At 32.3% G+C, this 27,393-nt stretch overlaps 2 protein-coding genes across 9 annotated transcripts; one reads left to right on the forward strand and one right to left on the reverse strand.

Annotated features, from left to right (window-relative positions):
* Positions 1-241: 241 nt before the first annotated feature.
* On the reverse strand, positions 242-23,171 carry LOC107962336 (uncharacterized). 8 transcript variants are annotated; one of them, XR_005928502.1, is made up of 8 exons: positions 22,709-23,171; positions 22,542-22,586; positions 22,362-22,429; positions 21,915-21,985; positions 21,692-21,813; positions 12,012-12,223; positions 11,631-11,934; positions 242-613 (listed from the first exon to the last, which is right to left on the reverse strand). XR_005928502.1 is itself a non-coding variant. In XM_041115319.1 (6 exons), exons 1-6 carry the CDS (start codon positions 22,863-22,865, stop codon positions 15,773-15,775), a joined length of 504 nt encoding a protein of 167 aa, XP_040971253.1. In that variant the 5' UTR covers positions 22,866-23,171; the 3' UTR covers positions 15,651-15,772. The 8 variants fall into 8 exon arrangements, 1 of the variants encoding a protein (XP_040971253.1); XR_005928504.1 differs by lacking the exon at positions 242-613 and having other exon boundaries at positions 11,498-11,934; positions 22,542-22,617; positions 22,709-22,802; positions 22,990-23,171; XR_005928503.1 differs by lacking the exon at positions 242-613 and having other exon boundaries at positions 11,498-11,762; positions 11,848-11,934.
* A 2,150-nt stretch (positions 23,172-25,321) lies between these two features.
* Positions 25,322-25,732, forward strand: LOC107963201 (uncharacterized). The gene has a single exon (XM_016899772.1). It carries the CDS (start codon positions 25,322-25,324, stop codon positions 25,730-25,732), a length of 411 nt encoding a protein of 136 aa, XP_016755261.1.
* The last annotated feature ends 1,661 nt before the right edge of the window (positions 25,733-27,393 follow it).

Genomic DNA, 27,393 nt, shown 5'->3' on the forward strand with positions numbered 1-27,393 from the left:
CACATGGCTAAGACACACGCCCGTGTCTCTATCCGTGTGCCCAATTTTAAACATTTTATTTTTCAAAATTAAGGTGCAAGGGACACACAGCCTAACCACGTGCTCATGTTACTAGGCCGTGTGTCACATACGGTCTAAACACAAGCCCGTGTGTCTGTCCGTGTGGAGAAAATGAAGCCATTTCCTAGCTTCATTTATCACCCAAAATCACCCAAAACCTGCACAAAGAACACTCAACTAATTCAAACCATTTCAAGAACTTCAATTGAACAAATTCATCATTCATCAAGGCATACCATTTCATGCATACACGGTTACTGACTCACTGTAGCTTAACTTAGACACTAACAATATTTGATCACATGAACTTAGCATAACACATTTGAATATATATATATAAATATACCATAATAGATTACTAAATTATATCCAAAATGAACCATCACTAGCCATTCCAATGGCTAGGTTACAAAATGATATTTCAAGCCACTACTAGCCAAATTTCCCTATACATGCCATTACACCAAAATGATTTCACTAAATATACCCAAAATGCTAGTTGATAGTGTGACAATGCTCCAATGACCTTCCAACCTTCACAAGCTTCCAAGCACTATAAAATAGGGGAAAAATAAAAAGAGTAAGCATTACATGCTTAGTAAGTTCGTACAATAGAAACTAAACTTGCCAATCTTGTTTATTAAAATCTAGGCATACAATGTTATGTTTCCATCCATTTGGCTAAATGGCCTAATCACATACATTTCATCAATCACGTTAGTCACCAACTATTCATAAAAATCAAGTAACATACATGAGCTCATCAAGCAATGTTCTTTCAAGTTATTATCATTTATCTCGAGATTTTCATGTCAAGTCAAGAGTTATATGTCCTTTGAATCATTAAAATCCCGATGAAGGCTCAAATAGTACACTCGAGATGTACGATTCAATAATCCATTAATTCTTATCAAAGGTAACCCTTAAGATACTTAACGAAGGAACACACTCTGGAGCTACATGTCATATGATAGGATTTCCAGTCCAGACTAAATCCTTTATATAGCGAATGCTCAAAAAGCTTGATTAGAATTACCAGTCCAGGCTAAATCCTAATTTTAACGCATACTCAAGAGGCATTGTATTAGGATTACCCGTTAAGGCTAAATCCTTTATATAATAAGGTCATTGGAATTACTCGTCCAAGCTAAATCCCGTCCGCAACAAATGTAGGACCTCATTAATTTCGGGAAAGCATATACAATCATCGGAATTCAATGTTTAATTGGGACTTAACCCCTTTATCATCATTTTAAATACGTATAAATTTTCCATCATAACTTAAAAGTGGGGCACATTAACATAAATCACATTACATACAATACAACATTCAATTTACATAATCAAATATCGGTTAAGTTACATGAACTTACCTTGACACTTGTTCGCGTAATAATCTACTAATCCGAAATCTTTTCCTTTCCTCGATCTAACCTCAAGTTTGTGTTTTCTGGATCTATATAAATGAATTTAATCGTAAATTTCATACATTTCACAATTAGACGAACTCAATTTTAGGCCCGAAAAATGAAACTTGTAGAAACTACTCCCTATTCCAAGCTTAACCAAAGCCCCATTACAAATTTCCAGCACATGTTTACATAAAATTTTAGAATTTTTCATCAATTTTTACAAGTTTACATTTTAGTCCCTAAATCAAGTTTTCATCAAAAATCACTTTGTAAAAGTTTTTTATCTATAAATAATCTTTCATTTTCTACCATAAATTTCTAATTTCCAGCATAATACATCCATGACCCATTTTCATACCTTGATAATTTTTCAAATTAATCCCTCAAATAGAGAGATTAAGCTATCTCGGTTCTAAAGACACCAAAATTACTAAAAATGAGACAAATAAACTTACCCAATTAGCCTTTGAAACCTTTTGTTCTCTCCCCTAGGGTTTTCATGTGTTTTTAGGTTGAAGATGATGAAAATAAGATGATATAATTCCTTTCCATCTTTTAATTAATCATGTATTTTGGTATTTCCAATTTAGTCCCTTATCTATTTCTATAATTCCATGGATGAGTCACCATAAAAATCTACATACCTTTATTAATGGTCTAATTACCATATAAGAACCTTAACTTTTAAATTCCATAACTATTTGATCCTTATAGCTACTAAAATTCAACTTTCACATTTTATATGATTTAGTCCTCGTAATTAGGCACTAATTCGATAAAATTTTCATATCAAAATTTTCACACGTTATTTCTATCATATTATGGGCCATATGGTAAAAAAAATAAATATATTTTGAATCATATTTGTGGTCTTGAAACCACTGTTCCGATTTCACTGAAAAATGAGCTGTTACAATTTGAAGTTAGTTATTTGATTTTAATATTGCATACGTGATTATTCCTCTACAAATTATTATTCTATTTTGCCACAGCCTGATTCATATAGTTTATAGTAATAGCTTAACCGAATTAATCCTATTTTATCCTTGAGGAGATGATCTTACTTACTATTTTATTACTTTATTCGACGTGTATACTTGCACATTCGCATATTATATTCACACGCAACGCCTGCTTTCCAATTAATTCCTTAGTAAGGTGCTAATAATAGGTGAAAAATATAGCAAACAATTTAATCTGTGTGGCAAAAGACATTTGTACAAATGTGTCCATTTATAGCTTAACTTATACTTAAACCAAATGGTTTGGCCATTACTCTAGCTTTTCTAGCTCCAACTACAGTTATGAAGGTGGTGGCTTGCCAAAAATCTTTGCTTTTTTTATGCTATTTTCCTCTTCTACTTGTTTCATTTATAATCACTTTATTTGTTCATGAATAGTTTCTTTTTAAAACTCCAAGAAGTTAAGAAATATCAATTTCAACAGGGATTTTACTGGAACGTAGTCATTGTAATAGAGTATTAATGTTAAGTTGTTTAATTTGCATTTTTAAAATCGATTCTTCAATTGTGATTTACCTAGTAAACTTTTTCATTTATTGATTATCTGACTACTTAGAAATGTGTTGTGAATAATAATATGAGTATAGGGTCTCACATATCGAGTTTTCTAACTTGTTAAGCGAGAATTTTCTAAGAGGATCTGTTGGTTTCTGTTTAAGGTTTCTTTACATGTAAGGTTCCTTTTAAAGTCTTTGCCTACAATGTTCAATTACTTTTTATGTTATTTTCACTGACAGGAACTTGTTGAAATTCGAGTAGTTCTTCTTTTTTTTTGGTGTTTTCGATTGAAAAACAACATCACAAAGATTTGTTGGCTCCTGAAAGTAACTCAGCTAGTGATTTATAGTATCTTTATGCTACATTGTATAGGTTTCGAGTCAAAGTGGAATGGACTGTGAAGGGCTTGAAACTTATTAAATGTGTTAAATCTTTAAATATAAATAAAATACATTACATTAAATCTATATTATTTGTTTTTACTTTTACATGAGATCCTTTTATTATACATGTCTAACGGCACAAAAACAATTTGTAATTAATGAAAATATGTCAAAAAAATATATATACAATATAACAATTTCATCATTTCTTTTGCTACATTTCAACATCTGTCTCTAAGTAAAAATATTTGAGACAAGAGAAAAACATGTATTTTCCATTTTTTTAAATTATTATTTAAGTAATATATATTATGACATATAAATTAATGACATCATGTAACTTTTTCTTAATGTATGAACATTATGTTTGGATGTAAAATATAATTCTCAAGCTATTTATTACTTCTAATCTTTTGTTTTTTTAGAGGATAATTAAATTATTTATTTCACTAATGATATTTTAACACATCTTTAAAAAAATATGATTAAATTATTTATTTTTATTAAATTATGTTTAATAATAATCCTATTAAAATTTAATAACAATAACAATAACAATAATAATCTATTTAAAAAATTTCTACTCAGGGTACTCTAGTCATTTCAACTTTTTTTCTTATGCTATTACAGCTCTATTCGATTCAAACGTATACAAGAATGCTATTACAGTTTTATTCCATTCCATTTAATCAAACAATTGAATTACTGATTACAGCTTTATTCCATAACAGCTTTATTTCATTATGGTAAACCAAACATGATGTAATAGTATTTTATTTTTTATGTTAACATTAAATTTACATTATTTTTTATTTCTTTTAAAAACATTGATAAACACTATTAATTTGTGTATGGCGAGTATGCAAATATACATATACAAAAAAACAAAATAGGAAAATTGACTTTGTTGGCATTGTTTTTTTGATGACATTTGGCAAATCAATTAATCCTCACATCAATTGGTAAATTCTTGCATTGATTTTAGTGTAATTACAATCCAACTTTATTACCGGTCTATCTCCTCATTCATCTCATTTTCTAGATGGTTAATTACAGGAAAAAAATAGTTTGATTGTGTATTGATTTAATTTTGAATATATATTATGGAAATTGTTTTTTTGAAAAATTCTCCTATCCTCATTCATCTCATACAATATTTTTTTTTTCAATTCATTTGATTTTTTACTAAACATATGCATTGAATTTTTTCAAATCAGAACTTTATATTTTCTTTAATTTTAGCTTTCCTAAAATTTGCACTATATAAAAAATTATATTAAAATTTATCTTAATTTCATAATTATTCTTTTACTTATATAATTATATAAAATAGTTGATTATTAAAATTACAAACTAAAAAATAGAATTTCATAAAAATAAAAAAATTAAATAAAATATAAATATAACATTTATTTTTTATCCAACCTATCGGGCTAGAAATAAGGAAAAACAGGTAACCTTACTTTTTTTATTTTCTTTATTTTATATATGATAGCATACATACACATCATATCATAACATATCATATATATCATATATATATAATAAAATAGAATTTTGAAATAACTTTATTGTATGGTTCAAATTTAAAACAATCATATTACATTTTTCTTTGTCTTTTGACACGCTTTCTCTATGTCTTTTGACATGCCTTTTGCTATTGCTAGCACTATTCTTCTTTTCTGTTCTATTTGTCGATTTTCTCTTTGTTTTGTTTTTTGGATTTGGTGTTTATGAAAGACTCAATAGCATATCTTTCTCTTGAAGATGAGAAAGAACAGACCATTCACTTGGGGGTTGATGTGTCTGAACGTGAAACATCATATGCAAACTGTTATCTAGGAACATTTCTTACATCTAGTGTTGTTAATTTTCAAGCGATGAAATTGACGTTGGCTAATGTTTGGTGTCCTATAGGACGTGTTTCCATCTCGGATCTAGGGCACGAGCGATTTCTATTCCATTTTTATTTCGAAGTTGATGTGGTCAGAGTCAAAAGAAATGGTCCTTGGAGCTTTAACTCTCATATTCTAGTATTACATCCACTTAAGGAGGGGGACAACCCTCTTTCTATTCCGTTATTTTGGGTGGAATTTTGGACGTAAATTTATGAACTACCGCTTGGATCCATGTTTGAAACTTTAGCTCGCCAGTTGGGCAGTTTTATCGGCAATTTTGTTGAGTATGATGTAGCAATAATTCAATTGGGTTATAAAAGAATAATGCGGGTAAGGGTGAGACTTGATGTTAGAAAACCATTAAGAATAAGGAAAAAAAAAACTCACTATCCCGAATAGTGAGTCAATTTTTGTGCGATTTGAATATGAAAAGCTCATTTTATTTTGCTTTCCCTGTCGTAAGTTAGGGCATGGTGAAAGTTTTTGTCCAATTAGAGCCCATAGTCCGCGATAGAAATATATGTTTCGATGGGCTATCTCTCTACAGGCCTAGTTAAGGAGAAATTCGGCTTGGAAGAGCAAATGGTTGGTGGAGGACAAAAGGGGTGATGGCTCCAAATCCGGTAACTCCATAAAATTTGCAGAAATGATATATTATGGGATTCCTTAATTGGGGCAAGTTAATCAGAGGGCTTATTCAGGATTTATTTCCAATTATTCTCTTCTTATAAATAAGGTGGTCAATGCACCTTTAGTTTTAGGCCAATTAAAAGTAGTCAATTTAGGTCAAGCGTCTAAAGACTGTGGCAACGATTATGACGTAGATATGGTTCACTACGAAGAGGAACATAGCCCAATAAAACACAGTGATGGGCTAAAGCGACCCTGGGTTTGGTCAACTCCTTCAAGAGTTTCTTTTCATGAAGATTCGAATGAAGCACTAGGTACTCTGCTACAGGTACCTAACACTAATAGATTGGAAGGCCTGCTCCGAACACAATGAAGCTGCTTAGTTGGAACATTTTAGGCTTGGAGAGGTTTCAGATAGTTCGTCGTCTCCAGCATTTGCTGACAAATATCAATCCCTTTGTAGTTTTCTTAATAGAGACAAAACTACAAGGTTCTACGATGGTGGAGGTAAGATGTAAATGTGGATTCCTGAATGGGATTAACGTTGACTCGAATGGTAGAAGTGGGGGTTTATCATTGGGTTGGCGTAATGATTGCAAGGTATCACGATCTTTTTCGATGAGGCAGATTAATATGATGGTTGATGAAGATATATATGGTAAAACTTGGAGATGTACGAGGTTTTATAGAGCACCAGAGGAGAGTCAGAGGAAGGCATCATGGAATTTAATGCACTCTGTGGATGATTGTTCCCATATCCCTTGGTTGGTTATTGAGGATTTCAGTGAAATAGTTTATTTGTCAGAAAAGAAAGGAGGGTTACCTCAAAGGTAGATACAAATGAGTAGATTTCAAGAAACTTTTTTCTGATTGCTCTCTTATAGACTTGGGGGATATTGGTCAATGCTTTACATGGGAGAGAGGACGGGCTTACGCAAATAACATTCGGGAATGGCTAGATTGTTAGGTTATTAATAAAGCTTAGGGTGATTTATTTTAGAACTACAAATTGAATCTTCTTCCTCATGCTTTTTCTTATCAGAGTCCCTTATTATTATAGTCTGATTGAGGAAATAATCGTGGGAAATACTGACATTTTAAATTCGAAGCTTCTTGGTTATTAAAGGATACGTATGAGCCGAAGGTGCTAAAATTATGGAATGAGAATTTGGGTGATGTTCCTAATAGACTAAAAGCGATTGGTGTGCGTCTTGATTTGTGGTTTTGTCGTATTAAAAATGGGAGAGTTTTATAATAATAATAAAAAGATCTTAAGATGCAATTCACTCGGTTGACTGAATCTTATCGTCCAATAAGGTATTGAGTGAAATTATTAATACCAAATTACCTCTTAATTTAGAAACGGACCGAAAGGAACTTTATTGCAAGCAATGGAAACACAAAAATATAGACTTTTTCATGTCATTTTAAACTCAAATTCATGCAGTTTCATAGTAATTCTTGTTGAAAAATATAATATAATTATAAAATAATTAAATTGTACTCAAATTATTAACATATTAATTTTGAATTAATTTTATAATAAATTTTCATAAATTTTCATTTATTTTCAACAAATTTGCATAAAGAGTGAAAATTGACTCGACAAAAACTGCTAGAAGCTCAAAATCGAGAAGCGTTTTTTGACGCATTGAAGCGAATTGATTTTTCAGCCTAAAATGGTCCAAATTATGAATATTAATACATAATATAATTAACTTTTCTTTTTATCCAATTTATTTTGGGTTAAATAATTATTATTAATTATATTTGGAAAGGAGTCCCAGTTGTGCTAATACAAAAGATTGATCCAACCGAGCAATCGGTCTGCCCAATACCGTCCAACATGCTGACCCAATCAGCTAAAAATAGCTAATTTATTAACTTGTGAATTAGCCCTTTATGTTTCCTTGAAATCGCATTCAAACCCTTCCACTTTCTGTGCTTTTAAAGATTTGCCCCAAGCTAAATTTAGCAAAGTTTGAAACATTCAAACTTTGCTACATGTGTGGCTAGCCAAGGGGGGTATATGGCGGCTAATTTTTTTCTATTTTTAACAACCAATCCCACCTATAAATACCCCATTCACCTATTTATTAAACACACCTCTCATTCCACACATCTCTCTCTCTTTCACTCACTTTCTCTCATTTGTTTCCCATTTCTCTTCTAATTTCCTTTGCCAATTTCCCTATTTGAAGATAACCCTTCAACCACCTTGGATAGTAACATTCAAGTGCTTGTAGAAGCCTCAATTCAACAGAATGAGCGAAGAAGGAAGAGCGGAGCAAACTAGTCAGGCTTCAGAGAAACGGCGGATTTGATTCTAGTTTTCTATCCTTTAACTTTTATTGTTGTTGTTATGAACATATCTATGAATATTTGTTATGTTGTTATTCTTAATTTAATTAAAATGACTTAAATTTAATTTGTGTTAGGTTGACTGCATTTCATCTACTTAAGTTATTAAAATTATGTTTGTATTGTTATAGGTCTTAATAAATTGTTTGATTATGTAAAACCATGATTATGTTATACTTGCACTATGATTGTAAGGTAACTAATGAATTAATTATTAATCGTATTGAAATTGTAATTCATTAACACAATACTCAATCAGTGCATGTTTAGTCTTCTAAGGTAGTTGAGGGTTAAATTAGCGACTATATTAAATGGTACATTAGTCTTGCATAACTTACAATATTATTGTGATTAAACTGTTTCAATATGGAAATACATTGTTACCTCACTTAATCTTTTACTTATTAAAATTGATTAATTGTTTAAATTGGCATAGTAATATGTTCAAGAGACTAGTTAATTTAGCAAGTATGTATGTGCTATAGTTAATAAATTACCAAGCTACCGTGAATTTATTCGTAACAACGTGAATATTGTTTTAGTAATATTAAGTTAAGAAATGTAATTGATCTAACACAATTATGTCATATTGATTAAACTTACTTTTCAAAAATCGTGCATTGGAATTTTTTACCTTTTAATATTGATTAAACTTACTTTTTAAAAATCGTGCATTGGAATTTTTTACCTTTTAATTGTTCTTAGTTAATTTACTTAGTTAAAACCTAGTTTTATTCAACCCTTTTTCAAAGCAAACGATTTTCCTTCACCAAAGTGTTTTTAATTGCATTTCATAAATATTTCTTTACATAATCCCTATAGGTACAATAACTTGACATTTACTTGCTACTTTATTACTTGTTGCAATTGTGTACACTTGCACATTTCCATTGTTTCAAGCAGCGTGCATGAGCTAACTAGCTAAAAAATGGTGACAGCAACACATCCTTTTTTCCATAAGTTTGCTACAAAAAGATGTCGGCGAAATAAGGTTGATAGTCTTTCGGATTCTAATAGTTTGAAGTACAAGAGTAATGAGGAGATGTTGTCGCTCGCCACTGATTAGTTTGACTCCCTTTCACATTGAATGGAATTAGAAATCTCGAAGCTATCTTGGAAGGGATTGCTCCGTGTATATCCAGAACGATAAATGAGAATCTTGAACAGGACTTTTCTTATGAGGAAGTGTGTGTGGCTCTAAAATCTTTGAATCCATTGAAGACTTTTGGAGAGGATGGTTTAGGTGCCCTATTTTATCAACAGTTTTGGCACATTGTTGGAAAGGAGGTAGCAGACTACTGTACAATGAGTTTTAATGGTGGTCATAATATTGCCGACATAAATCAAACATGGATTGTGTTGATCCCTAAGGTTAGCTGTCCTAAGCTCATGACTTACTTTCGACCCATTAGTCTATGTAATATCCTCTACAAAATTATTGCAAAAATGTTAGTGAATAGATTCCAAAAAGTCTTCCACTATTGTATAGATGAGGGGCGAAGTGCATTTGTCTTGGGGCGACTAATCATTGATAATATCATCACTGCATATGAAATTTTACATTCCATGAGGAGGAAAAGAGTTAGGAATGAGGGGTCTTTTGCTCTAAATCTTGACATAAGTAAAGCGTATGACAAGGTTAAATGGGCTTTCATTAAGGCCATGCTTAAAAGATTGGGTTTTTCAGAGTTGTGGGTTCAAAAAATTATGCGTTGTATTGAACCGGTATCTTATTCAGTGGTTATGAACAGTGAGGTGGGAAATTTGTTTCTTCCTTCTCAGGGCCTTAGACAAAAGGATCCGCTTAGGTCTTATTTGTTTCTCATTTGTGGAGAGGGACTTTCAGCTTTTCTTCGGACGACAGTTGTGAATGGGGATCTTAAAGGTGTTCCAATTAACAAGCATGCCCTTTTATTACCTATTTGTTTTTCGCTGATAACAGTCTTATTTTTGGGAAGGCCACAACTGAAGGAGCCATGGCGCTTAAAGAAAAAATGGAGACTTATGCTTAGAGTTCAGGACAATTGATAAATTTCGACAAGTCTGGTATGTTCTTTAGTTCCAATGTTGTGCGGAGAAACAGAGAGGAGATTTATCAAATTCTAGGTGTTAATCTGAATATGAATAAAGAAAAGTATTTGGGGCTTCCTTCGGTTGTAGGAAAAACAAAAAGGAGGCATTTAGGGAGGAAAAAAGAAAGGCTACTGAAAAATGTATCTAGTTGTAGTTCAAGAATGCTTTCGGTGGGGGGAAAGGAAGTTTTAATTAAAGCAGTGTAATAGGAAATCCCCATGTATGCAATTTTTTTTTTGCTACCCAATTCTTTTTGTAAAGAACTCGAATATATTACTGCTAAATTTTGATGGCAAAAGAAAGCTAGAAGAAAGGGTTTACATTGGTGTTCTTGGAACTCATTTTGTATTCCAAAATGGAATGAAGGTATGGGTTTCAAAGATTTATATAAGTTTAATATTGCTTTACTAGCAATGCAGGGATGGTGACTGATAGAAACTCCAGACTCTTTAACAGTCAGATTACTTCGAGCAAAATATAATTATGGGTCTAACTTTTTGGATACCTTATTGGGTTCTAACCCATCTCTGATTTTGAGAAGTATATAGTGCCACAAAGCTTTACTTCAATCTGATATTGGGTGGAGGATTGGATCAAGGTTATCAATTTTAATATCGAAGGATTATTGGCTACCGGGGAGGAGTAAAGCACGAGTTAGTATGAGTAGAGTAGAGGGCTTGGAGTATGTAAGTGATTTGATTATCCCAAATCCAACTCAATGGGATAGACAAAAAATCTATTCAACTTTTTTAGAGGAAGGAGGAAATAAGATAGTAAGTATCCCTCTCCCTACTACAAATCAATCTGATAAAACAGCTTGGATTAGAGAACATTTGATTGGGTACTTATTCTGTCAAAAGTGGTTATAAAGCCCTTTTAGAGCCTTCCTAGTTGAGTAATTTGGAGCAGTTCAATTTTAAGCAAATTTGGAGTTTAATGCCAAAATTCACATTTTATTGTGGAGATTTGATAAAAATTACATTCCTACTTTTCAAAACTTGCACTTCAGAAGAATTATGCACGATAATAATTGCCCGCGTTATCGGGATTGTAGTGAATCGACTGTTCATGTTGAGCGAGACTGCACGTTTGCTATGCAGGTCTGGTCAAAGTTAAATTATCGGTGGCCAAGTTATGTTGCAGATTTGAATTTCAACGAGTGGTTAAACTAGCTATTCGTTAATTCTGCCAGTAATACTAAAGAGGAAATTGCCATTACAATATGGGCAATCTAGTTTGCCCTTAACAAGCAACTGCATGAAAGAGAAATGTAAAGTGTGAGGAGGTTATTACCTTTATTCGGGGATATGGCAGGGGATTATAGAGAGATGTCATGAATGTTAAAGCATCCCAGACCCCGAGCCTTAATTAATTGGGAGCCTCCACCTATGAACTTGGTCAAAATGAATGTGGACGTTGGGTTTTCTAAGGCAAATAATCGAGCAGTTCAGGGTTTCTAATTAGGAATAATTACGGTAATTTAATGGGCTCGAGATTCAGAATGCATAACCTGGTTAGGATGGTGGTGTTGGCCAAAGCAATGGCTGTTCTGCATGGTCTTCAGTTTGCGAGGGATATGGGTTTCTCGAGAGTGATCCTGGAAAGCGATTCGAAAATGGTTATTAGGAATCTCCAAGCATCGGAGGAGGATTATTCAGAGACAAGGCGAATTACCTGGGATGTGAAGACTCTGGCGAAGGGCTTCGCGTCTTGTCGTTTCGAATTCTTCAAGAGAGAAGGAAATAAACTAGTGCATACAATGGCGTCTGAAGCAATGAAACACTCGGAAGATTCATTCCGGTTAAAGGATGCTCAGCTTCGGGACTTGGAACTGGGGATCTAGATCATTGTTTCCACCAACCGTCGTAGTTGCCTCCCTATTCTGTCTGCAGTTCTTGGGTGAGAATGTTTGCAACTCTATGCATCGAATCTCAACTCTCTTCCTCTAATTGATGGCTCTGTTTGCCAATCTTGGGAACGTTTCAAGCGGCTTTGGGTTGTTGGTTATCGAAGGGTTTGGAATAAGCTTCTGGATGTGTTTCGTTTGTTACTTTATTGTTTCTGATTTGTTTTTTATCTGACTTTTGTTGGGTGTTGTTTTGCTTTTGTTTGGTTTGGGTTTTGTTCTACTTTTGTTGTGTTTGGGTTTTATTTGTAATTTGTTTTGGACTTCCAAGCCTAGTTGAAGCAAAACGGACCGTATTTTCAAAAAATAAAAATAATTTTACAATAATTTTAAAATAATTTTAGTAACAATTAGTTCTAAAACAATTCTAAGACATTTGTCACCTATTACATGTTGACATATCAACATAGTTTGATTTTATAATTAAATTATTAGTGAAACATTATAAAAAAATAAAATAGATTCATAATTAATAAGTGCATTTCAATTAATACATACAATTAGCTAGTATCACATATATATATATACATATTAAATCACATATATTAAAAGGTTTTAGTTAAAAATGAAAATATACACATGTACACACCCTTTTTAACTTATTTCCTCCCTAAATTCTTAAAATATTGAGGGCTTCACAATTTAACACATCTTCCAAATAGTATAGAAATTAATTTACTTAATAACCTTTTTAAAATTATCCATGAATTTGACTAATTATTTTAAATATTTATTAATTGAATATTGTCCACTTATATTTTCAATAAAATTGATTAATTTTATCTCAAATCATAAACTAATAATTCAAATGAAATTCTCAGTTTGTTTTACTTTAAAGAAAAAAGTAAATTTTTTTAATTTATTTTATTTTTAAGTTAATTTAAACATTTTTAGATGAATATAATTCCTTATGCTTATAACATGGTAATACTATTCTTTTAAAAAGTCATAAAGCATATAAGACACAATATCTTAAACAATATATCAATATAATATATATATAGACACATAATACGCATGTTCTTTTTTTCTATATTGATTTATATATTAATTAATTTAATTATTTAAAATTTTACAATAGTTCAGATTTATGTAATAACGAATAACGATAATTTTTAACATGAATATAGATTTGGTATATATGAGCATTAATTTATATGAAATTACATTAAAAATATTAAATTATGTACTTAAATATTTATTTTTTAAAATTAACAACATACGTAAAAAATACCATATATGAGTTTTACAATTTCTATAATATCATAAACTAAAGGGTAAACTATAAAAATAGTCATTTTTATTTGTCTCAGATTACATTTTTGTCACTTATATTTAAAATATTACATTTTAGTCACTTACGTTATCGTTTTGTTACGAAGTGGTCACTTTACCGTTAAGCTTCATTACCTCCGTAACGGCGGTCCTACGTGGCAGTCCAAATGAGTTTTAAATGCCAACTTGGATGTCCTACGTGGCAGTCCAAATTAAATTTATTTAATTAAAAACCTATTTTTATTTCAACAACTAGACATCCAAGTTAACATTTAGAACTCATTTAGATTGCCATGTAGGACTGTCGTTAGGGAAATAACAGAGTTTAATAATAGAGTGGCCACTTCGTAATAAAATGATAACATAAGTGACTAAAATGTAATTTCAAATGTAAGTGACTAAAATGTAATCTGAGCAAACAAAAGTGACTATTTTTGTAGTTTATCCTAAATTAATAATAAAGTATTAATATTTCTATTTTTTAAAATTATTTTTCAAACTTTACAGATCTTAAAATTATTTGAAATTAATATAATTTAATAGACATATATAACAAACTTGTGCATCGCACAAGATAAAAATATATATACTATAGCAATTTAAAGTTACAATTAATGTAGAGTCAAGAGTGCCCTCTTAGGTTTCCCTAAGAAATAGCGAATACTGTGGTTGGGAAGAAGACGAGCGGTGACTCTGAAACGATGGATAATAGGAACGAGATTACTCTCCTTAAAGAAGAATTAATTCAATTAACAGCGAAAAGTTCGTTAGTCACTCCATCCGAGAATCCGACGCTGATCTGTTCGATTTGGACAAGGAAATCGTATAATCTAGACAATTTGAGAGCGTAATTAAGGAGTATATGGAAAACAAAAAAGAAGTTTTGAGATTCTTATTACTGGTCAAAATTTATTTACAATTTCTTTCGAAGATGAGGAAGATTTAGAACAGATCTTGGAGGGTCGCCCATGGTTTTTCCAAAAACAATTAATCATCTTTGATAAATTAACAAAACCTGTAGAGCGTAATAAGATTCAATTGATTTTCTCTCCTTTCTAGTTAAAGGTTGCCCCATGTCCACCTGAGTATGATAAGAAACATTTGATACATGCAACTGAATCTACCTTTAGGGGAGTAATTCGAGCCGAGATAAAGGGGGAATTCTGCCGAATTAGAGTTAATTTGAATATTCAAAAATAGCTGAGAAGAGGTATCTTTGTTTCTCCGAATGGAAGAGGGAAAATCTTGTTATCCTTTAATTATGAAAATCTCCCAACTTTCTGCTTTGGTTGTGGATGGATGGGTCATAGGGTTAAAGAATGTTTGGAAAAACAATTTAGAGAATACAGCAGACAGAAGATGAATATCCTTTCTCGCTAGCACTTAAGGCAGAATCTTCCATTATTGGGAAAGAAAGCTTAATACTTGGCTCACTAATGAAAAAATCAATGAAGTACTGTTTTTTCATAGGGGAAGAAGCGGCGAACAAAGAGGCTGATCTACTACTGGGAGCGACGTACCTGCCTCACTGGCTGGAGAAGGAAGTGGTTTCGAAATAGGATTCTATGATTCAAGAAATGAAAAATGTAACACCCCTTACCCGTATCCAAGGCCGGAACAGGGTACGAGGCATTACCAGACTTAACCATACACATAGACGAAAACCAGGCCATAAAATTTCATTTAATTCAAAACTTTTCGAATACATACATTGACTCATATTTAAAGACATATAACGTAACATAAATGAGCACTTACACATCCATAATCATGCAATAACATGTCATTCACTTTAAACATATTTGCTTACCATGCTGTATATAATATACATTCTTACATTAACTAGAACTAGACATGCTAAATCTTATTCTCATTTTATACCATCATAATGTAGTTACCAATTTGTCCATTAAACATCCATATTCAAGGCAACATTACTCATTTCCATTTAATTCATGATCAACTGGCCTGCATTTAACTTACTGGATGTATTACCTATCATGCATAACAAACAAAACTAACTATATCATCACATCAAAACATAAAACATGGCATGATTAATTAAACTTATAAACCATAATGGATAAAGACCACATCTCATGATCATATACGATAACTCAATGCAGATTGATACATATGATCAAAGTCATAATAATAATACATATCACAAACCAACTTCCTATGCATGCCACTCACCTGATATTTCTAATATTTAAATTAATTCCCTCAAAAATGATATTTTGATAGTGTGATTTTACCTCTGACGATCTCTAACCCTGAGCCGACCTTCCAATACTAAAAAAATGGAGAGAATGGATAAGCTTTACGCTTAGTAAGTCCATATGAAATTAATAAGCAATTACTAACATGCTTTTCAAGATAAAATACTATAATTGTACAATTACACATGTTCAGGTTAAGTTGTTTTATCGAGTTATAGTTACTAAATCATTCATATATAAAGCTACAAAACTCTAAATTTAGTTTTGTTAATTTTTTTGAAACTAGACTCACATACCTTTCTCCCATAAAATTTTCAAAATTTTTGGTTTAGCTAATTAGTATAGTTTATTCATGAAATTTTCCCCTGTTTTGCTATCCAATAGTTCTGACCTCTCTTCACTAAAAATTATTTATCTCATATTTCGAAGCTCGGTTGATGTTCCCGTCCATTCCTCCTGAAAGTATACTCATTTAGGATTCTATTCATATAAATTATAACTCATAATTATTTTTTTTACAATTTTTAACGATTTTTCCAAGTCAAAACAGGAGATCTCAAATTCATTTTGACACTGTCTCACAACAATTAGAATATCACATAATATAGAACTATTTTGCTCCCCCTGTTTCTTTTATATGAAAATAGACTCATTAATCTTTAATTCCATAATTTTTTTGAAATTCAATTCAACTTACATAATATTTTGTGAATTTTTAAAGTCACACAACTGCTGCTGTCCAACACTGTTTTACTACTAAAATTCACTCTTACATAATTTCACTTAATCCATTTTGTCTTATCGAAGTTCACTCAAATATCGAGCACATTGCTCATAATTTTCATAAACATATACCTGCAATTATTCATTATATAATCATGTTCAAATATATTTTTACTTAATCGATTTTCCCGTTGAACTCTTTGGAATAAAACCTGATACTCAGTTGCCTGCACATATTTTCACTTGTAGACAAGGCTATCTAGTACGTATAGTAGCCTACACTTAGTACTACACATGCGACCAATTATCCGGTACACGTAGTAGTCTGCACTTAGTATTACACACGTGACCTAACCATCTGATACACGTAGTAGCCTGCACTTAGTACTACACACATGATCAAAGTTATCAGGTACGCATAGTAGCTACACTTAGTACTACACATGCGACCAATTATCCGGTACACGTAGTAGCCTGCACTTAGTACTACACACGTAACCTCACAATAGATCATTCGTATCGTTTCTATTCCAAAGGCTCAACTGGAAAATTCCTCACTTTCCAGCATGTTACATATTTATTCATAGTCCTTTTTCAATTTGCAATTTATAACAAATAATCATTCTATAGGCAGTCACATTTCATATGATAACAAAATATAATAAAATAAAAAAAATCGATAAATTATTTACGTACAAACTTGTCGAAATCTCATCAGGTACAACCCATATAATAGTAATTTAACATTCAATTCATGTAACAATAATTTGCCATTCAATTTCACGACACAACAAGCATCACAATTTCCATATTATACACACCATCCATCAACTTCTCCTAAACATATTAAATCATACAATTTATGCCATAACAATAGAAAATTACAATTCAAGTATGGTATTGCATTATTATTAACACACGAACTTACCTCGTATACGAAAATGGCCATTTTACCATTTTATCTACAACTTAGTATTTTCTCGATTTTAGCTCGAATTTCAATTTTCCTTGCTCTATCATTACAAATATAGCCTAATTAGGACTCACATTATTCAAATTGACCCAAAATCATATTTTGGTAAAATTAAAATTTTGCCCCTAAACTTTGTCAAAATTACATTTTTACCCCTAGGCTCATAAATTAAACTTCATCCTATTTTCTTATGTTTTATGACATGCTGGTCATTTTTCCCTTCTATAACAACATCAAATTCACACTCTAACATGTACTTATGAACATTAGGTATTTTTACCGATTATGTCGTTTTACTCATTTTCACGTAAAATCGCTTAGTAAAAGTTGTTTAACACAATTTCAAGCTTCATATTTTACCATAAAACATAAAAAATAAACACATTTCACCTATGGGTATTTTTCTAAATATAAACCTTTGGTTAAATTATTGCTAGATTAAGCTTAACCAAGTTACCAGGATTTCAAAAATATAAAGAACTTTAAAAACGGAGCTAAGGAGCACTTAGAATTGAGCTTGGGAGTTTGAACAAACCTTAACCATGGCTGCTGCTGGTAAAAACGGTTAAATGAAGAAGATGATAGCTAATTTGGCTTATTTCCCTTTTTAATTCTTTTAATTATTAGTTTACCAAAATACCCTTAACTTAAAAATATTTTATTACTCATTTCATGTCTATTTTTGTCCAGAAATTAACCAATGGTCTAATTTCCATTTAAGGACCCTCAATTTAAAATTTCATAACAATTGGACACCTCTAGTATGTAGAACTCAACTTTTACACTTTTTACGATTTAGTCCTTTTGACTAAATTAAGTACCCGAATGTCAAAATTTTCGAATGAAATTTTCACGAAATTATCCCGTAAAATCGTAGACCATAAAAATATAATAAAAATAAATTTTTTGTCGTCAGATTTGTGGTCTCGAAACCACTGTTCCGACTAAGCCCAAAATTAGAGTGTTACAGAAAAATTACAAGAACACTCTAGAGATAACGATGAAAGAATTTTGCTGCAATATCACCTATAAAAGGGAAGGAAACTTTAAGAGATAATGATGGAAAAATCTCGCCTCAAAATTTACCTATAAAAGGGGAGGCACAATTAAACAACAATTGACACAATATTGAAGATGGCCAAAAGTAAACTCAATGCAAATGGGGCTTACAGAAGAGGTAGATGAATCTAACACAAGCTGGTTAACACAAGCTGGTATAATAATGATGATCATTTTAAAATTAATTCTGAACTTGTGGGACCCAATAGCCCAATAAAATTGCTCTAGTTGGGCCACAAGAAAAAAAAATAGGCGTCGTTTATCCAACAGGGGTAAAAGAGATCCAAATATCGGTGAATTTATAAATGGAAAACGAAAATTTGATCAAGAGGCAGAGATAGCTTTAGAATCAAATGTTGAAGATACAACTAAAAAAGAAAAATACGACGATGGGAATATGAAAGGTTGTACAACATTAGCAGAGTCTCAGGTTTTCATGGAGGACGATGCTAAATTTTCATAAAGTATATCAGCGGCTAGCAAATGGCCAGCTAACCGGGAACAATGAAAATCCTTTGCTGGAATGTCTGAGGATTGGGTAATCCTCAGACGAAGGCTTCAACACTCGTTGAAGCTTTATAAACACCAAATAGTCTTCTTAATGGAGACAAAATTGGACAGCATTCGAATGGAACATTTTCAAAAATGATGTGGCTTTCAAAATGGAATGGATATTTCAGCAAGTGGTTCATGTGGTGGATTAAGTCTTGCATGGAATGGAAATAATTTAGTTCAATTTTATAGCTATTCAAACAATCATTGATGTGGAGATTAATGAAGAGGATATCCCAAACAAGTGGCGATTCACTGGATTTTATAGTAATCCAAATCAATCAAGCAAACAGGAGTCGTGGAATCTTCTTCGTAGATTAAGGAATAATGGGTCATCACCATAGTGTGTATGTGGAGACTTTAATGAGATTATGTATGCACATGAAAAAATGGGAGGGATAACAAAGAATGAGAGACAAATGGAGAAATTTCGAAAAGCTTTGGAAGACTGTGATCTGGCTGACATGGGTTTCAGTAGACAAAAGTTTACTTGGGATAGGGGTAACTTTGTAGATACAAATATAAGAGAACGACTTGACAAGGGAGTTACAAATCGGGAGTGGCTGAACTTGTTTCCTGAGTACTCGGTTCAACATTTTTCTCTGATCATTACCCAATTTTCATCCAAACAATGGCAAATGTAAAAAGCACTAGAGGTAATTTTTTTATATTCGAATCTTGGTGGGTAATTGAGCCATCATACAAAGAAGTCATCTTGGTGACAGAAGCACTCTAGTAATGTTTTGGAAAAATTAGAGTATACCCGTTTGGGTTTATAGAAATAGGCGAAAAACATCAAAGGAGATCCTGAAAGGAGTTCGAAGTTTCTGAGAGGTAGATTGGCTGAACTTGATAGAAAGGATAGGGATGATGATATCCTTGTAGAGATCATTGATGTGAAGTTAGAATTAAACTGGGAGATAGAAAAGGAGGAGATGTATTGGGAACAGAGAGCAAGATCGAATTGGTTGAGTTAAGAGGATAGAAATACGACTTTTTTTCATAGTTAAGCATTTCAAAGATGTAGAATGAATAGAATAAGAGGGATGGAAGTTAACGAAGGAATTCTCAAAATAGAAGAAGAAGAATATTAGAAAACATAATAAGAAACTACTTCATGAAGCTTTTTGAATCTAAAGGAGTTGGCGATACAAATTACCTTCTTTCAGGTGTTAATTGCACTATCACTAAAAGCATGAATCAACTGTTGGTAGGAAATTATAAAGAGGAGGAAATAATTGAAGCAATAAATAGTATAAGGCCGACAAAAGCTTCTAGACCTAATGGATTTTTTTCCATCTTCTTTCAAAAACTCTGGCATATCGTAGAGAGGGAGGTAGGTGATTTTTGTTTGGAAGTTCTTAACAAAGGAAAACCCTCAGATCTTTTAAACCATACGAATATTGTGCCAATCCCAAATAACCCCCATCCGAAAAGTCCATCAGAATTTAAACCAATTAGCCTTTGTTCGATTTTTTATAAAATAATCTCAAAATCTATAACAAACAGGTCCCAAAAATTACTCGATTATTGTATTGATCCAACTTAAAGTGTCTTTGTACCGGTAGATTAATTACCGATAATGCCCTTTTTGCATACGAAATTCTACATTCTATGAGGAATAAAGGATTGGGAAAAAAGGTCTTACGGCTCTTAAGATTGATTTGAGCAAAGCCTATGATCGGGTGGAGTGGGATTTCTTGAAGCAAATGATGGCTAAAATAGGATTTGATGAGTCTTGGATTCAGCTTATTATGAAATGCATCAGCATTGTTTCGTACTCGATCATTTTGAACGAGAGGCCATGGAAGGTTTTTAATTCGGAAAGAGGCCTAAGTCAAGGGGATCCTTTGAGCCCTTTTCTATTTTCTCATATGCAGTGAGGGGCTGTCTACATTATTAAGACTTGCTAGTGAAGAAGGAATATTGAGAGGAGTAAAAGCGAGTAAAAGAAGCTCACAGATTATTCACCTCCTTTTTACGGATGATTGTGTTTTATTTGGGGAAGCAACTGAAAAAGGTACAGACTTTTGAAAAGGTTTTAAAGGAATATGAAGTATGCTCAGGGCAATGCATCAATTATGGAAAGTCGATAGTTTTCTTTAGCTCAAATACAACTGAAATAATTCGTTCAGCTATTTCAAATAGGCTGGGGGTCAAATGGAAAAACAATTTAGAGAAATATCTGGGCTTTCCGAATATGGTAGGTAGGAGGAAAAGGCTAGCATTCCAACACCTTAAAGACCATATTAAAGTAAAAATTGACTATTGGAGTTCTCGATTACTATCGCAAGGGGGAAAAGAAGTTTTTATTAAAGCTGTGTTACAAGCAATTCCAACCTATACAATGGGATGCTTTTTATTACCGAAGTCAATATGTGAAGTTATGGAACAAATAATATCCAAGTTTTCGTGGAAAACGGTTATGGGAAATGGGGGATACATTGGTGCTCATGGAATAACTTATACGAATTAAAGGAGCTTGGTGGTCTTGGTTATCGTAATTTTGCAAAGTTTGATTTGGCCATCCTCGCAAAGCTAGGATGGAGATTGATTGAAAATCCTAAATCTTTTCTAGCACAGACGTTAAAAGCCAAATATTACCAGAATTTTGATTTTCTAAACTCAGAGCTAGGGAATTTACCTTTATATACTTGGAAAAGTATATGGGCTGCAAAAGGTCTTTTGCAAACAGGACTATGCTGAAGGGTGGGCAATGGATGGAATATTAGAGTTGAAGATGTATGGGCTCCAAATGGAAAAAATCTGCATATTAAACAATTAGTCAAAAGCCAAAATATATTGAAGGTAGCAGACCTGATTGATAGCAACACTAGATCATGAAAAACAAAGCTAATTAAAGATACCTTTTCTGAAGAAGATGCTCAGAGAATTCTCCAAATCCCGATAGCTTACTCTCCACAGGATGATTTTCTGGCTTGGAGAGGTGAATCAACATGCGAGTACATGTAAGGAGTGGGTATAAATTATTATTACATGGTAATTCTATCAATAACAATAGATACAACCCGAATGAAAATAGGAAATGCTACAAAAAAATAGTGGAATAGTGATCTCCCCTCAAAATTAATAATTATAGCTTGGAGAGCCACTCTAAACTACCTTCCTACATTAGCAAATCTAAGAACTAAAAGGTTAATTATTAATGAATCCGTCTGCCCGAGGTGTCTGCAAGGAGTGGAGAATAGAGAACACGTCTTCCGCGAATGTGTTGTCTTAAAGGAAACATGGGATAACTTAAAATTTGTCTGGCCTGAGGATACATCTACTATGGAATTCATGGAATGGTTTACCTGGATTGTATTAAACAGTAATACTGATATCTGCCAAACTTTTATTTGCACCATCTGGGTTATCTGGTCTGCTAGGAACAAATAGATTCACAAAGGTCAAAAAATATCAAGTGCCGAAACAACAAAATTTACTTTAAAGTACTTACAAGATCTAAACAACATTAATCGAAAAAAGCTTGCCTTTAGTCCAATAGTTGCAAAATGGAGGCCTCTGGAGAAGGGTTTCTGCAAAATCAATTTTGACGCAACAGTTGACCTCAAAATGCAAAGATCATGTTTGGGACTCATAGTCAGAGATTGGAGTGGGGAAATCTTAGCCACAAAAACCATAACTCATGAGAATATACCTTTAGGGTTTGTAGCCAAAGCCGTTGCATGTTTACAGACGGTTATACTAGGCAGGGATTTGGGATTAAAATTTGTCGATATTGAAGGGGACTCCTTGACAGTGATAAAAAAAGCCCAAAACAAAAGCAGGGATAAATCGATAATAGGTGCATACATTCAAGACATTCAAAAACTGAGTAAGATTTTCTATGAGAGCAAGTTTCATTATATAAGACGAAAAGCAAATGAGAAAGAGCACGATCTGGCATCAAAAGGCTTAAAAATGGTAGGAAATGCTTACCTTGCTCACAAAACAGTTGATGAAGGAATCACAGAAGCAGAGATAGATCAGGGATGGGGATGAAGAATACCAAAAGGTTTATGATTTAGAGAAGAAAACTTAATTGCTACCAGTCTTTTGTTCTTCTCCAGAAGCTGTTAATGATGAATGAGATATTTTAGAGAGATTTCTAGAAAACACCAGCTCATTAATACTGGGTTGTCTCTTCATCTCATTTCTTATTTTATTTATTTTCTGCAAAGGACTGGCGGGCCACTTATGGTCATTGGGCCGTTTTAATGTTTTGGATTTTGTTTGGTTTTTTCTTTTAATAATACAACCCAGTTTCATTTAAAAAAAAAGTTACAATTAATGAAAGCATTCTAATGTGGCATAGTTAAAAAATTGTCATTTCACATGTTAATTATTTCCCATGTGTCTTTATTGACTAAAGTTCAAATTGAATATTTTTTCAATCTAATTTCCTTATAAAAATATATCAAAATTGAATATCAATTCATATAAGTTTAATATAACATTTGGTACCTGAATTTGACATTTTTTCTAATTTGGTACCTAAACTATTTTTGGTCCAATTTAGTACCTAAACTTGACACTTTTTCTTAAGTTGGTACTTAAACTTTTTTGGGGTCTAATTTGGTACCTAAACTTGACTATTTTTCCTAATTTGGTATCTAATCTTTTTTTTTTGATTTGGTACTTTTCAAATGTTTTACAAATGACTCCAATACACTAACAGTGTTATTTTTTTATGAGGTAGCAAAAATAATCAATGTATGACCGAAATGTGACAGATGATATGATTTTCTTTTGTATTATATATGTTCAGTTACTTTTAGTTTTCTTATTTAATTAATTATTTTATTAATTGAAAATAATAAATTTCTTTTAATTTGGGGTTTTAAAATTTTTTTCTTATTTAATATTAATTCGTTAAGCATAACTCAATACCTATTTTTTTAACATAAATTTCCTCTAATACTAACAATATTTTTGTAGCATAACAAAAAAAAAACACTGTTAGTGTTTTGCGTAATTTGTATAAAATTTAATAAATTTAGGTACCAAATTGAACCTAAAAGAAGTTTAGGTATAGAAAAAAATGTCAAGTTCAGGTACCAGATTGGGCTCAAAAAAAATTTAGGTAGCAAATTAAGAAAAATTGTCAAGTTCAGGTACCAAACTGAGCCAAAAAAAAGATTAGATACCAAATTAGGAAAAGTGTCAAGTTCAGGTACCAAATGTAATATTAAACCATTCATATAACAAAGATCATATATATCAATAATTTTTGCTATAATTAATATGTCATAGATTACGAAAAAAAAATATAAATTTAAATATACTTAGTTCGGTTTCACTTTTTCTTAATATTAAGTCCTTATATACAGTTTTTAATATCCAATATTGAAAAATATAAATATGTGCTTCAAGTTCGTAAAATTTAAATTTTACACATTCATTTGTACACTCATTTTTAATTGTTGAAATTTGAATTTCATATATAATATATATTAGATATTTCTTTAGAAAGATATTAAACATATTATTGAAATCATATTTTGTTATACAACTTTTCTTTATGCATTTTTTTAATAACTTAATTTACATAGTGTTTTTTTCCTTTTTTTAATCTTTAAATATATTCTAACTCCTTTTTAAGAGTAAAGCTAAAATTATAATTTGTAATATCAAACCATTCAAGTTTATTTTAAATATTAAATTTTTGGTCTTATTCTATATTGACTATAATTTAAATTATTATCGTTATAAAAATTAAATCTTGAGATTATTTTTACTTTTTCAATAACATTATTGGTTAATACTGGTGGAATCTTAGAAATCCCAACCTTACGGATCAACATCATAGATCTTTTAATCTTTGCCTTAGCATCTTTATTTTCACAACTCTAATTGTTTCTTTGATTGTTTCGTACATTTTATTCATCATTATTCTCCTAATTTGTCATTACAGTTTTATTACTACTTTTGCCTTAGCATCAATCTCGCTTTACCATAATAGCTTACCAAATTAAACCTATCTAATCCCTGTGGAGTCGATCTCACTTATCACTTTATTACTTGATTCGACTTGTACACTTGTACAATTCGCTTAGCATATCCACACGCAATAAGTTTTTGGCGTTGTTGCTGGGGATTGGCAATTTAGTGAAATTTGGTTTGGTTATTTTATTTATTTCCATTCAGTTGTATTTAATTTTTATAGGTTTGTTATCAGTGCATGAGTAGAGGCATTCCTACTAATGAAGAGTATCCTTTTGACCCTGAGATCGAAAGAACTTTGAGAAAAATGAGAAGATAAGTGTGTAGCATGGCTAGGGACAGGAATGATCCTGGTCTGAATGATCCATTAAATCCAAATGGTCAGGATGTTGATCTTTCTATTCATCACGTGATAGACGACCGAGACAGGCCAATTAGTGAACATGTTGTGCTAATTTTGGGTGATCTGAATTTAGGGATAGTTAAACCACACATTCAAGCTCAGCATTTTGAGTTGAAACCGATGATGTTTCAGATGTTCCAAACACTGGGACAGTTTAGTGGGTTGCCTACTGCAGATCCACGATTGCATTTAAGACTTTTCCTAGAATTCTATGACTCGTTTAGACAACAGGGTGTTCCTGAAGATGCCCAGAGACTTAAATTGTTTCCATATTCCTTGAGAGACCGAGCAAGAGCATGGTTGAATGTTTTGCCATCGGGGACAGTGGCATCATAGAATGATCTTTGCCAAAGGTTTTTGTTATGGTATAATCCGCCAAACATGAATGTCAAGCTTAGACATAACATCATGTCTTTTCGAAAAATAGAGGATGAAACGTTATATGAAGCTTGAGAAAGATTTAAAGCTTGAGAAAGTTTTAAAGAACTACTTTGAAAATGTAACACCTCTTACCCGTATCTGACGCTAGGATAGGGTTCGATGAATTACCAGAATTAAACATAAACAAGCATACAAATCTAAACCATAAAACTTCATCCAATTTGAAACCTTTCAATCACATGCAATTTGTCCCTTAAAAGGGCCTACAAGGCCCAAAACATACACAGGGAGCGGTTTGGGACTACATCGAGAACTTTTAGAACCTTTTTGACACGTAGAAAATTTTTCTTATTTTAGAGAGTCACACGCCCGTGTGGGTAGGCTATGTGATCACACATGCCTGTGTGGCTTGGGACACGCCCGTGTCCTCAGTCTGTGTAACTCTCTGACTATGACGTCATCAACCAAAATAAGGTCACATGGCCAAGTCACACGTCCATGTGCTCAGACCGTGTGGCGAATTAAATTCCAAAATCAGGTGTAGACTTCACACGGCTTGGGCACATGCCCATATCCTAAGGCAGTGCCCTTCACACGGTAGAGACACACACTCGTGTCTTTGACCGTGTGTTTACTACTGGGCAATCTGTTTTGCATTAATTAAAGTGCAGAGGACACATGGCCAGATCACACGCCCATTGGCAAATTGTGTGTCACACACGGCTTAGACACACGCTTGTGTGTCTACCTGTGTGGACAACTTTGAGGCTATTTTCCAAGCCATTTGACACCCTTAAATGCTCATTCACTCATTCCTCTTTGATGGCATGCAACATAGTATGATTAGTTACTCAAATACTCATAAACCTGATTAACCCATGCTTTTGTAATGTCAAAATATCTCCTATCCAAACCATCATGCTTTCATATGGCATTCCACACCAATTTCATATTCATTCATCATGCTAAACCTATTTTCAATTTACTCAATTATACCATAGTTTTGGTAATAATTATTAACCATGATTCATTCATTTAGCATATGTGCCATTCATCACACATCTCCTCCACAAGCAATCTCGTCGAGCATAATATATTGCATGCATGCATAGTTGATTAGGGTTACAACCCAAATAATCAATATGAACCATATCACATGGCTATATACAAAATGAATCAAATATTACCATAAGCCATCATATTTGGCTAGACCAATATGACATATAACAAAAAGACCAAGTCCCTATACATGCCATACTTAAAATGTTGAGACTAACTATACCCAATGTCCAGTTGATAGTGTAATCAAGCCTCCAACGTCCATCGATTCCTGAGCTAGCTTGGCGATACTATAAGAAAATGAAAAAGAGAGGGGAGTAAGCATAAAGCTTAGTAAGTTCACATGCAAATAAATAGCAACATAATCATATATATAAATACCATTGACATAGCATAGTTTACTTTTGTGTTATCATAAATTCATAGGCATAGCTTAAATTTGAAAACGTAACTTATGCATTTTCAGTCTTAACAAAAGTTCATCACATACCGAGCTCATTCATATGAGTTTTTCATACATACCTGTACCGGCTCATAACAAATTGTCATATTTCCTC

Source organism: Gossypium hirsutum, chromosome A06, assembly GCF_007990345.1.
Source record: "Gossypium hirsutum isolate 1008001.06 chromosome A06, Gossypium_hirsutum_v2.1, whole genome shotgun sequence".
Classification (NCBI taxonomy): domain Eukaryota; kingdom Viridiplantae; phylum Streptophyta; class Magnoliopsida; order Malvales; family Malvaceae; genus Gossypium; species Gossypium hirsutum.